Consider the following 14008-nt stretch of genomic DNA (forward strand, 5'->3'; position numbering starts at 1 on the left):
CCCCTGTTACTGATTGACATTTTATTTATTTGTTTGAGCGTATTTTCCATCAAATCTATCATTTGCTGTGAGACTAACAATTGCTATTGGAGACTGTGCCCAAATTGTCTTCTGGAAAATCACAGATACAAACATTTCTATTGATCACATCTACATTTCTTTCTTCAGTAAAAAAAATGCATAATGATTTAATACAATTAACAGTATCTTCTCCAGTGCATCAAAGGATTAAAACTTCAGAGGATGCTGGAGATGAAGCTTATGATACGATGGCCCAAAGTTAATATAGTAGCTCATAAAAGGAATAGCATAGAATTAACTGTAATAGGCAAGTTTGGTTTCCTACAGCCTAATCTTTGGTCTTAACTTCTTGACATTGATGTCACTGAAAATAAAATAAACAATACCTCAAGCAACAATTGGTTAGCCAGCATCTGGAGAATTGTCTCTACATTCCTATTAGTGTACCTCACACAAAAATTGCAAGATTTCTGCAAGAGCTTTCAAAGTCAGAGGATATAGGAGAAATTTTAGTCTTGCAAATAGAAAGGTGGATGCCATTCATGTTTGGTAGAAAGAAATGGAAGAGAATTAGGAATAGAATAGAACAGAACTGAACCGAACAGAACCAAACCGAACCCCAGCTTGTCTTATCCTGAAGCACATGTCTGTATTTGGTTGATGAAATACTCATAAATGTGTCTCTCTACCCCTCCTCCAGTTGACTAGCAGTCCAGGATGACAAGCTCAGGTGTAGATGTCATCTTCTGATGAGTTATAGGTACATTTGAGAGGGCAGCTCTGGGGTAGAGACAACATCCGTGAATTATCGACAGAGATGATAGCTGAACTTAAATCCTTAGCATCAGTTATCTGCTCTTTAGCTATATTACTTTAAATATGGACCTCTTTTGATGCAACATACATGAGAATTTAATTTCTTTGGGGAATTTGTGCTGTTAAATATAAATTTATTCTCTTTTACAGGTGAATAGGGTATATGTAATTTTTGATGTACCTACTACTGTGTCAATGATCAAGTTATGGAATTATGCCAAAACTCCTCAGAGAGGTGTGAAAGAATTTGGTGTAAGTAGTTTTTGTATGCATTTTGTATGTTCTGGTGAGTCAGCTTGCTTGATTTCTGTACTTATTTTCACAGTTTACTGAAGTGTGATTCCATATAATCTCAAAGGAGGGGATTCATCTCATTTAACTCTGCATTTAGTATTAAAATGACTAATCTATGCCAGTCATCTGTCCTCCCTTTCTTGTCCAGGGAAAGAACACTTTATCTGATTTTTTTTCTTAGATAATTGTCTTAAGACAGGATAATGCTTTTCTTTTTCCACTGACTATAAAGCAGGCCTGGAAGACTAGTTTAAACTACAAACCCAAGTTTTAGACAGCTGAAGTGAGGTGAGATTCATTAATTGCTAGATTTAAGAGTGATTCACTCCAGTTAATAGAATGGCAATTATGTAAAACATGAAATACGATTTTAATTACCTACTTGAAAGTTGCATTAGAAACATCAGTGAGAAGACAAAAATTTGGGGAAAAAAAAATCAAACCCCAGCAGCGAATAGAGAGAAATGGAAGTTTTAATAAACAAAAGCTAAACTAATGACCGTTTGTGAAACAAATAGGGCAAAACGATTTCTAGGTAATTGATAGAGACAGCTGCTGAAAGTGATGCCTGATTTCTGGATGTTTTGTGTGTTTGTTTCTTAAATATCTTTAGCTTCTGGTGGATGACTTGCTTGTCTACAATGGGATTCTGGATATGGTGAACCATGTAGTATCAGGCATCCTACCAACCTGTGATCCAGTGGTCCCATATCATACCATTCTCTTTACAGATGATGAGAAGATTTGCCATCAGGAAAAGAGAACTGTTATTAGGTATGTGAGTGGATCTTGATTGGAAGAAAGAATCTTGTTTTCACAAAATGTTTTTATGTGACTTATGTCAGTAATATGTATATTGCTATAGAAAATTCCCTTCCAAAGCATACTCAGCCTCACTTAATGAGAAATAACCAATATTTTTTTAGGTAACAGGATCAAATTACCAGCTTTATTTGTAAGCATTTTTTTAGCACTTACTGGGATTCATGATTCATATTTACATATGTTTTCATGGAAGCCTACAGTAATAAAAGAAAGAAGTTAGGCTTCCTTAGAGAAGAAATAATAAATCCCAATGATATTACATGGAGGAAAAAAAAAACCAGAAAGTTAATGAAAAAGAACCAAACATCAAAAGTAAAGAAAAGGAAGTGCTCTGGTTTGGCACAGATACTAATTAAGGAACCCGAATTCTACTATTTTATAAATGTTCTAAAATAATGAACTTCAGAAATGAGAAATGAATTACATTCAGAGGAATGACACTTTGAAACCACTAAGTTGGCAATCTCACAGAAAATGTGATGAAATGCAGTGAAAAATGCACTTATATTTAGAAGGTCAGGATTGATAGGGTCTAAAAAAGAGTCCCTAGCAAGGAAAATAAAGATTGAAAGAATAATTTATTTTAAATGAGATTGAAAAGTGAAAAATCGAAAGCTTATAGAAATAAACACTTTCTTATACATTGCACAGCTAACAAATAGAATGTCTTGCACATACATCACTTCGAAAAAAAAGGCGACAGTTTTGCATTCAAAAATGGCACATAATTAATTCAGAAGAATATTCAAGTATTTAGAAATAAGTGGAAGGATCGTAAGCTGTCCTGATTAAGAACAGAAGTTCACATTTGCCTACAGGATTTGTGTTCCTGTGTTTCTCTAAACCATTGGCTCTTGGCCACTGGTACTATCAGATGTTGAAATAAATTATTATTCTTTGGATGTATTGTGTTAGACTCATGGTTTTGTACAAGTGGCTGTGTTGTCATGGTAAAGTTGGAGGTAAGCAATTTTTCAAATGAAAAGGTTACTGAAAGGAAAATGTCTTGAGAAAATACGAGTTTTGAGAAATTTTTCAGTGGGATATAAAAAGGAGGAGGAGAAATGAACCTTTACTTTCTTTAGCTTAGCATCTTTCTATGAGTAAAGTTATTTTATTGGAAGCAGAGAAGCATCAGCTGTAATCCTACATCTTTTCCACATAACCTCCTTTGCACATATTTATAAGACATATATCCTTTGATTTAGTTTTAAGAGGGGCGTCATGTAAACTGCATGATCTATTTTGCAGTCAAGAACATGCTGAGTCTCTTCTATTCTAAAAGCTCCTCTGTGCAGGAGCTTTCCTGGTCTTTCTTCTTAGCCTGTTTTGCAATCTTCTTTTCCTTTTTTTCACCTACTACCCTACTAAAATATAGGGTACTTTAGCAATAGAAGACAAATCCTTTACTACATGCTGGATAATATCCCTCCAATTTAAAAATACTCTTCAGCTTGTATATATTGTTACTTCGGATTTTGGCCTATTCTCTTTCACATGTCACTGTTCAGTATTTTATGAACTCCAAACTTGAGTCTGATATTATCAATAGTGCAAGTTCTGATTTACTTCAGTATTGGTTCTCCTGTTTCACTCTGACAGTTTGAGAGACATTACATTTTTCTCCAAAAATAGAAACGTATTTTGTGCAGTATTTGTAGAGAAAAGAAAAATATACTTTTTTTTCCAAAGGCACGGATGTTTTGTTTTTGTCTGTGTGAAAGGGAGATGTTATTAGTGATGTTTTCTTTAACTTTCAGTTCAGCTCACATTTTTTCTGTAATTTGTTTAATTTAACCTTGAAGTTATTACTACTTTCCCAAAAAGGAATTGTTAAAATTTTGCAGCAGCCTGCAAACAAAATTTGTCACAGTAAATTAGTTTTGTTTAGTTCAGAAAATTTTCAAATAATGCTATATCAACACTACAAGACACTGTTAAGTTCCATATAGGGATTTTTATACCCTCTTTGTACAGCACTGATTTAAAATCTCACTTTGGTTAATGTGGTTCAAGCTGTGTAGGCAAGCAAGAAAATTGTAAGTGAGTATGATACTTATATTTGAATGTGTGCCTGAATGAATGCCACTAATTAAAACTGGCAAGAAGTCCTTCAGATGGATGCAGACAGAATGCCTTTCCTTTCTAGATAGTCTCATATAATGTGGCTGTGTTTCATAGCTTTGTTTAGCCTCCAGGACCTAAATAACTTATTTGGTAACCTTTTTCATGACACATAACTTTTCACAACGTTGATTATTTTGGCTATTGTACTGATTTAAATCTTTTCAGCAATCATGTGGGAGATCAGGATGTACGAATGATGAATGAAAATGAGATTGTCACAAACAGCAAGAAGAAACAGGTTGTGGCTGATCCAGGTTAGTTCTGTGTTCTACAGTTTTCTTCTGCTCACTTTCTACAGAGACGGGATGGATAATGAACATTGTTACAGACCTAAACTGGGAAAAGTGGGGAGACTTACACCTCTTTCATATATCTAGCTCTACTTTTTCTAACATAGGAAGGCAAACCAGGAATGTCAATACTCTGGTGGATTTTTATTCTATATCTAAATCTGAAAGTGGATGATATAGCTTACACCAACACACAGAGAAGTCCTCAGGAAAGAAACTGACCAAAGATAAACTGAAAACTGGTGTTAATTGTGCAGGTTCATAGATAGCTTTTGGAATAATAGGCTCATTGCATCCCCACTGGCCTTCTAAGCAGCTTCTGAGATGATGCACGTGTGTCACGATTAGCTGCTTGTTACTCCTCAAGCAAATCCAAAATCACGGTAAGTGTAACAAGGGGGAACACATGTTGACTTTATTCTTCCCACTGTCTTTCTGGTTGGCCTTTTCTCTTACAAAGTGATAATTAAAAAGACAACCTCTTTTTTTTTTCCCAAGGAGAAAGAGTAGATTGTATTTATAGTCTGAAAATTCCCAGTCATTCATTGTAAATTACTCAGAATAGCTCCCTAAATACATTACAAATTCTCAGCCAAGCTGGTATATTCATGATTGGTTTTCTCTCCTGAGCGTGACACTTTCTCCAATTAGTTCCTCTAGAAAGTGTTAACAGAAATTATTTGATGGCTTTTAATAACAGTTGTGTTGGAGAAGGATTTGAAATGCCATTGCCTGTACAAATACAGCTTCAAAGTTATTACTATATTAGTGCTAGCTGAGTCAAAAGTGTTTTGAACATCTCTGTGCCTGTTGTAATGGCATCCTGGGTTCCAGTACAGACATACCCTATGTCCACTAAAGAATAGCTGTCATCGTCATGGCCATCACATCTATTGTCCAAGCATTAAGGACGCATAACGCCTCTGAAGTCATCAGCTGAGGATTGCCTATCACCATCCGCCCCATGTCTCCTCTGGAGTACTTACTGGTATCAGCTGCAGTGGTTGATAACAGATTCATAGAATGATTTGGGTTGGAGGAGACCTCACGGTTCCCCTCCTGAGGGAGGGTCCAACCTCCTACTCAGAACAGAGTCAACATTGAATTCAGACTAGATTCCACAGGAATCTGATTCCATAGGACTGTGAAAAAATTGCAGCACTCACTGTCAATGTAAGAAACATTACCGAGAAGAGTAGCTTAGTTTTCATTCTGGGATGGAAAGAGAGATGGGCATGTTCCTTCTGTATTTTAGTCTATGGCTTCACTGTAAATACAGGTACAGTCTTAAAACAGCACTCAATTTTCCTTAACAGCTTTGCGTCCCAAAACCTGCATATGTGAAAAAGGACTGCAGAGGAGGAAGAGATAACATTGGAAAGTCCTGAATACATCCAGCCCTAAATAACTGCAGTCTAGATCTCCAAGATACGTATCATCCAAATGGAAGATTTCTCCGTATCTGCTGCTGCTGAACCACCTCCTGTCTTATGAGAGGAAGTTTTATTTGCCACAGGAAATTTTCTTCAGTAATGAAATGTAAAGCATGAATTCAGTTTTCTGGGTTTTTTAATTGTCATTATCTGTCTGACTGTTTTTTCCTCCTCTCTTAATTGAAAATCCAGGGAGAAAGGAACATAAAGGAGTGAGTGGGAACCTTACTGCTAGCTGACAAGTGTTCCTGCCATGTACCAAGAACTTGGGTGAAGCAGGATGGTTATAACAAGAGCTCTTTCAGAGTATTTCTCAAACTTTAATTCCTAAATCCTAGCTGGATGGTCACAAAGCTCCTCACTAGAAGGAAGTGTCTGCTTTGTTTCTGATGCCTGTAAATAGTTCTTTGGGAAATCTACTTAAAGGAAATACTCTTTACCTCTCGATTTCTGGGCTGCCACTGTGTTGATGCCATGGCTGTCTCTAGGGGCTGACACTGTTTCTGACATCTGGAGCATGCAGAAGTGTGTTGAATGCTTTTAGAAAATGGAGATCAGCAAGTGGGTTTATCAAGGTTTAATAAGTAGGTTTCAGCTGTCACTTCTTTCATCTTTTGCAGTGAAATAATTATTTCTTTCATTATTTCACTACCATGAAAAAAGAAAAATAGGTGTTTTGCCTGAAATGCCACTAACAGGCGCTCTACACATTCTTCAGAGTCCTTCTGCTACAGAGCAATGCTATTTTCTCCTATTTTGCCTGAATTGATTATATGAATGAGGAGGCCATACCTCTGTGCTGCACCAACCAGATCTGTGGCCACCAACATATCATCACTTTTGACAAATAGTAAATGGATTTTAACTAGCAGAAGGAGTAAACCGCATTTTTAAACACAAAGTACCCTGTATATGTAGTCATTTAAACAAAACCTCTAACCAAATAATTATGCTGCAGGATTTGTAGCTATGCAAAAGTATTTTTCACTGAAAATTTGTAGGTTGTGACAACCTGTAAATCTCTTCCATAGAAGATTCTTCCTTTCTCGTTTAGAACTTGCTCATTGTTTCCAGAGAGAACTGAACACTCTGAAGTCAGTATATACTTTTAGACATGAAACAGAGATATACTACTGCAGCTCCTGATACAGAATTAAAATGTTCTGTTTCCTGTTCTGTACTGAGTCAGGAGTGCAATATCTTGTATGTTGCCTATGAAAAGCATACTTCTTAACTGGTGTTGGCTAAACTGAAAAGACACAAGATAGCAATGCATTTCCCAGATTTCTGTGTATTGATGGAGCAACAAAATGTATTTTGTACTAAATACAAAACACTTTACTTCTAAATGTAAAATAGTGTGAGTATATTGTACTTTGTTGAAAGGCTCTTCCCAAACTGCACTGACAAAAGAACCCTCTGTCGTTCTGAGAACTGTCTCCCCTTGTGTTCTCAGATAACCATCATGTGCAACTCCAAAATGAAAAAGAGGAGAAGCTGGAAGGGGGGTTACTGGTAGAGCTAAGAACAGATATAAATGTATGTGTTTGGAAGAGGAGAGGCTATAACAGCAAGGTTTTTAAGACTTAAGGCACAATCACAGATTTGTCATGTAGGCAATCTCTAGATGAGATGAGACCTGTCGCATTGTTTGTTCTTCTGAGAAAATTGCATTGAATGTGAAGATAAATGAAATCCGTCATGTTTCCTGGCACAGAATAGCATCCTTCTTATTGATCAGAAAAGGTATGAGGGGGAGAGTACTTTCTATGCTCATCTGTCTTCTCTGTATCTGTCTGGAGCATTTCAAGTCCTATGTGATGGACTAATGATTTTTCAACCCTAAGCCTTTGAGGTAAGTCCAGGTTTTGTAAATTATTGCAAAATACCCGGTCAAGCTCAGATGGGTCACGGTTCTCTCTATTGTCTGTTTCTCTGCCACCAACTCTTCCTCACCGGTCAGTTGGTAACTGCAGCCAGTTTTCACACCTTTTGCCTCTGGAAATCTGTAATGTATCCAGTGCAGCTGGTCTGGCACAGAGAGTATTGGCTTGTACCTTCCATCAGACTCTCCTAGCAGCTCCTTTTACTCATTCAAGAGATTCCCCACAATTGCCACACAGTGGAAAGACCATGAAAGTTTTTAAAATATTTCCAGAAAATTGTTAACTTGTGGAACATCCTCCCCTGCAGTGTCTCTGTCTGAAAGAAGGGTTTGCCAGCCTGCGCTCTGCTCTGGGATGACATACGCCACCAAGGCAAGGCCTAATGAAGTCCTTGAGTCTAGTCAGTCATATATAGAAAGTAGCATAATGTTTAGAAAATACTTCATTCGTGTCTAGGGGAGATGTCAGCATTTGCCCTCCTAATTGGAGCCGAGATGTAATGACCCTTTATATAACCAAAGATAATTAAGTGTCCTAGTCAGCCCTATATACACAAACATAGATACTTGACTCATTTCCACAGTGAATCAGGGTTAAAAAAGAAAAAAAGTTTCATTCCATTTTTCACCTTTTTTTAACTAACTAGTCACAAGTACATTCATGTCAGACTAGCATTTACAGGAGGGAAAGGAGGAAGAGTAAACATGCAATCAAGAAAATCCCCACGGAGCACTTCAGTCAATGTCAGGCACAGTTTCAGCAAGAGTAATTCAGCAAGAATGTGCACGGTAACATCATTCGACATTGTCAAAAGCATGGCAAAGGAAAAGGAGGGATTAGTATGAATTCTTGCTGAAGCCTTTGATGTAAATTATTAAACTTTCGCGCAGTTCCAATTTCTGCACCACTCAAAAACCTTTATGTCATAGTTGCTCACCTTTACCTGTAGTGACTTGCATTAAAGGGGTTGGATCAAGATAACAGAAATGAGTTTGTTTGTCCCACAGTGACACTAAGAAGGGCAGAGGATAAAGAAATAATCTGTGAGGAAGTACATGTCATGCTGCCTAGTTTTTGGTCTTTAAAAAGATGTTTTTATCAGTCTTCACTGGGTAATCTGAAAACCAGAATGCCTGGGAAGTCCTGCAACTTCTGTTATCAATTTCTGCCTTTTGTGGTTTAATCCAGTAGAATTTAAACAGCAGTGAGAAGTACCTGTCTGTGGACAAGGGAGCAAGCAGTGATGCAGACAGTGTAAAAGGCAGCATAGAAGACACTGAAGTTTGTGTATTACTGAGTCAGGACACTAATCCTCATTTTGGAGGATGAACCCATAAGAGCTATGTGAGGAGCTACATACAGCAGCTAAATTAAGCTGAGCTCTTCTCATGGCTTAGGCTGAGCCTGGACATAAAATTGCATCACAGCATTCTGCGTAGGTGATGCTGCTTTTTCTGTAAGATTTCCTGGTCCTGCTGGGCTTTTGCTGTGTTCCTGGTGTGTTGGTCATTCCCCATAGTGATGTTCAGTCCTGTCATTTCAGGGTTGTATGCTAGACTGGTAACATCTGCAAGAGCCTGACAGTGCCAATGAGTGACTGGGTGTTGTGAGATTGGACTGAGATCTTGTACACCAGGTAACACACTGAAATGACCAGAGATAGGTCTCGCTGCCAGTGATGATGTGAGTATGAGATCAGTGGTTGAGGGAGGTTGAATGTTGAGTCTTTAAACCCTCTTGCATTACCAGGAAAAGCTCACTTCTCAGCCTAAGTCAGGTAAGAGCAAATGTGAAGTGCTGTATTGACATCTGAATTCTGGCTCATGCAGGGGATGAAGTCTGCTTTCCCTTTGATTGAGTTGATGGCTTTTACTGTGTAAGACAGAAGCATCTCCCATTGCCTCCTGCTATCTGCTTCAGCAGTCCTCACTGTTGGAGGCACCTCTCTACGGGCCTGGGGAATATAGCAAGTGATTGGAGTTCAAACCAGCAGTGGTGTGAGCAGACACGTTGTGTAGGGATGCCTTAGGCTGGCCTCCATTTTCTGGGGCTGCTGATCCGGGAGGCAGAGCTCTAACAGGAGCCGCTCTTCTGGTAAGAGTCACTGAAGTAGCCAAATCTCTTCCAATATTCTTCAAAAAATGTGAACTCCAGAACACACTGCCTAGTAATGGCTTCCCCAGTACTATAGATACTGTAACTATGCAGACTAGAGCATTTGACGCACCTTCCTGTGTTCCCTTTTAGCTTTTTTTCGTCATGTCTATCTTTTAGCTGCATCATTATGCTTAAAAGATCACTCCTTTTGTCTTCCAAAACAGTCCCAAAGGTCCTGTTCAGAATCATTGTTCCTTGTCTTGCAGGTGTGACCAACCTGGTACGCTCTTCAGATGTATGTGCTCAGATGTATTACAACATTGGTTTCATTTCATCTAGTTTCCCATATGTAGGCCACTTGCTATCTGTGATCTGTGGTGTCACCAACCCCTCCGATCACAGCACAGTGGCTCCCGTTTGCATGGGGCCCTCCTTTCTAGGGGTGCTGGTGCTCCATGTCTGCCTGCTTGGCTATTGTCCATTCAAAAATGCTGCAGAGATAAATGTTCATTTTGGAGATGTGCACTGACAAGTCTCCTCTAAAGAGCAGAGAGGGAAGCAGAGAGGAATATAACATACTGGAAGAATGTTTGCTTCCATTTGAGTGCTGAGGTCCTGGTATTCAGAGCACAAGAAGGAGGGTTCCTGGCTCAGTGTCTCTTTGCCCATTTCTGTGACTATTTGCTTGTTTGCTGAGAAATGACTTACAGCCCATGTGAGACACAAACATCCCTTTATCACGCAGCTTGTATCACCCTAATGGAATTCTGTCAGCTGAGGATAAAATGTGGACTAAGAAAGCAATTATAGAGTGAATCTCCTAGCTGCAGGAAGAGCTGAGAGATGGGGACAGAGTGCCCAGCTGGAGTAATTTCCTGTCCGACTGGCCTCTAAATCTTGCTGGGAAGAGATCAATTTTCCACCCTTGTCTAATAGCATCAGCTCCAGTCACCCTGGCTCGGGACCCTGTGAAGTGCTGCAGTGTTGAGATCTAGGCATAAAAGGAAACATTCACAATTTGTGACTTCTTTCTTACTGACCTAGAAATTACTGGAAAAAAGGGAAAACAAGGCTTACAGACCCTCTGGCCGATGGCTCCCTTTCTTAGCTCCTGGTTGAAGGAGAGGACTGACCATCCCGGTGATCAGCAGGGTAGGAGTTTCCCAGCCTGGACTATTTCTTCCAACACTACACGGTCCTCCACCCATAGCTCACTGCTTTGGCTCTAATTAGGAGAGGAAAACCACCACCTCATGATCTGAGGTGATCTAGCAGCCTTCCCCAGGTATGATATTTATTTCTGGAAGGTCCCAATTATACAGTGAGACCGCAGTGAAATCTTGCCTTTAGCTTTCAATTCGCTCAAGGTCTCTTTGGTGTGACTAAAATCAACTTGACTCACAAATTCTTAGTGTGCATCTCTGCTCTATTGCTCATGGGACTTCCAAAAATGTCAGCATGCACAGATTTTGTGCAGTTTTCCCAAGAGGTTGGGCATTCTGGGGAACCATAAACCTAAGGAGATATATCAGACAGATACACTGAACTTGTGCTCTACTCTTCCCTCTTACTCATATGTGATCTGTTCTTTCAGAGCTCAGTTGCTTGTGTTCCTTAGCTTATCTGGATCTAATTGGAAAAGGGGCTTCACAGCGGTTTTTGAAAGTTCATCATGCTGGGCTAAGCATGTGGAGGAGAATGTCAGAGGACGCTAAAGGAACTTAGAAATAGCCAAATCTCCATCTTCTCAGCAAGGAAGGCAGTTGCTACCTGAAAGTCTTCTGGCCCTGGGGGAAGCAGGGGGTGGGCGCAGTGCTAAAGAGAAGGTTTAGATCTGGACGCTACATCTCAGCGCCATTGTAAGGGCCAGGAAGAGCCTGGTACTCAGCTGCTGCCTCCTGAGCGTGTGAGCCCAGCTGAGTGTTACGGACTGAACTGATCTCCAAACTGTACGCCAGTCAGTACAGCTGGACCTGAAACAGATGTTGGTCAAAGGTTCAGATGGAAAGCAAGCGTGGTAGGCATAAGGGTAGGGGAACACAGAATAAGCTGCTATGGCTGTGAAGGTTTCTCAGGGAAATGATTCTTCACCCAAGGGGAGCATTGTAGTTGGGAGAAGAGATGGTCCCTGTGGTAAAGATAATGAACTGGGAGCAGTTGAGCCCTTTTGCACTAAGATTTCTCTTCTGCCTGATAGCAGCATAAGGTGGCTGCCAGAATAGATGTTTTTGCCTGTAACAAGCTGGGGAAAGAACTTTCATCTTGAGCAAGAGAGAGCTTTCGTCTTTCATCAAAAAGGGTGAGGACTGAGGCAGCACTGGCACAGCAGCTTTACGGAGTGTACAGAGTGGTTGGCAGAAAAATGAGTCAGGCAGCACAGCGAACTGAGCTGAGACGCTGACGGCTGTCAGCCCCGCTTGCTTACAAGTGTGGCTTAGCAAGTGTAAAACACTGATGGTGCTGTTCCTGCCTGTTATTATTCATGGCTCTGTGCTCCCATTCATCAAAGATTTCCCTGGCTGCTTTCTGCAATTACACACCTTCTTTTTTACCTTACAAAAGTCAGACCAGGTCATACTGGGCTTCATCCAGTTCGGTCTGGAAAACCTCTAGGGATGGAGGCTGCACAACAATCTGTTTTAATACTTGACTGTCCTAATAGGGAAAAAGTTTTTCCTTTGACACATAATAATCTATAGTTGCCCCCACTGATTAAAGGCCTAGATCAGTGTGGATAAGACTTCTGGCATTGTGGAAAGGTCATCTGTGTTGTCGTCATCTAGCTGTATAATAATAAATTCAGTGTCCCAACTATAATATCAGATTTACAGATTAGCAGAAGTCTCATGATCTGCCTTTTTCCTGGTCTGCTGGAAGCACTGCTAAAAATAGAGTAAGTAGCAAAGCTACCTGAAATGGTATAAGCCTAAACAGTAGTAAAAAGTAATCTACAATGAATGTCAGTTCTGGCTTGTTTCCAAAGGAATGCTTTTGGGTGGCTTGCTGTATACTGGAAATTGTTTGGTAAGGATTAGTTGGTGAACTGATGAATCAAACTGACATTTCCATTACCAACAAGAGATCTGTCTGTGGCCAGAATTCATGGAGAAGGATGTGGGACGATAGTAAGACTTTTCATTATGTTTGATATTGTCAGAGAAATTAAATAGCTCCTATTATTCATCTGTCTGGGGTGGTAACATATCTGAATATTAACATGAAATGGGAAATCTGATCAAAACCCACTGACCCAGCAAGACATTGATATGTATTTTAATCACTGTCTTTGGGACATTGAGAAAATGTAGTCTTCACAAAAAATCTGCAAGAAGCTAAGATCTGCTCAGTACTGTACTTGGGTAGATCAATGCATGTTCTGTCCTTGTGTATTCTGTCTGAAGTCCTTTGGGATCCCCCAGTGTCACTATTTTTCCTCCGGGAGTAGCATTAAGGCCCTAGGGAGATCCGCACCTTGGTCATCTGCTTGTGGTTTGAGAATACGGGTCGGGGAATGACTTGTTGGACACTTGTTTGCCTGTCAGAGTCCGAGGGGAGGAGAGGTCCGTAGGGGAGGGCTCCAGCTCATAGTGAAAAAGTAACCACCTATAGAAGCATATGGATAGAAGAAATGGAAAAGGGTCTCTGGAGGCAGTTTCACCTTGGGAAACAAAGACTGTAGATTTAATGTGAAAATTACTGAAGTAAAGTTGAATTGGAGTGTGCAAAAGGAACTAGGTATATAAATGTATAGAGAAAGAGAACACATCATGAGAAGCAGGCATTCATGTAGGGAGAATGGAGAAGGGATTAATGGTACTGCCCAAGCCCTTGTGACTCAGATTTCAGTTAGGATTTTGCTGATAATTAATATAAAGATGTTGACAGTTGCCTAAAACTGGTTCTACTATATTTTAAGTCATAAACCAGAAGGCCTGGTGGACTTGTTTTGCAGAAAGCGTTCATCTTATGCAGGGGTATTATTATTATTAACAGTATGAAGGGGTAAGCATGAGGTCATAAAATGTATGATTCAGTGACTGATTTTGACTGCAGTTACGCATTAGAGATATTAATGAGAAATCTGAAAAATGAGTTGGCAATGCATGTAGATCTAACCATAGCAAAGGGTCCTCCAAAACAGGGCCACAGAAACTTTGCGATTTATTCTTCTTTATCCACTGATGCAGATATAAATTAAGTTTCTACAGGCTGATTAGCC

At 39.7% G+C, this 14008-nt stretch overlaps 1 protein-coding gene across 1 annotated transcript in view; it reads left to right on the plus strand.

The window, feature by feature from the left end:
- Positions 1-5758, plus strand: part of KIAA0556 (KIAA0556 ortholog) — a 63094-nt gene extending 57336 nt beyond the window's left edge. Inside the window, exons 23-26 of the mRNA XM_010578429.1 lie at positions 988-1089; positions 1745-1905; positions 4249-4337; positions 5690-5758. Coding sequence (XP_010576731.1) covers positions 988-1089; positions 1745-1905; positions 4249-4337; positions 5690-5745 — 408 coding nt within the window. The 3' untranslated portion in view covers positions 5746-5758. The remainder of the gene's footprint in view (positions 1-987; positions 1090-1744; positions 1906-4248; positions 4338-5689) is intronic.
- Positions 5759-14008: the final 8250 nt, after the last annotated feature.

Source organism: Haliaeetus leucocephalus, unplaced genomic scaffold (genome assembly GCF_000737465.1).
Source record: "Haliaeetus leucocephalus isolate CR32 unplaced genomic scaffold, Haliaeetus_leucocephalus-4.0 Scaffold636, whole genome shotgun sequence".
Classification (NCBI taxonomy): Eukaryota; Metazoa; Chordata; class Aves; order Accipitriformes; family Accipitridae; genus Haliaeetus; species Haliaeetus leucocephalus.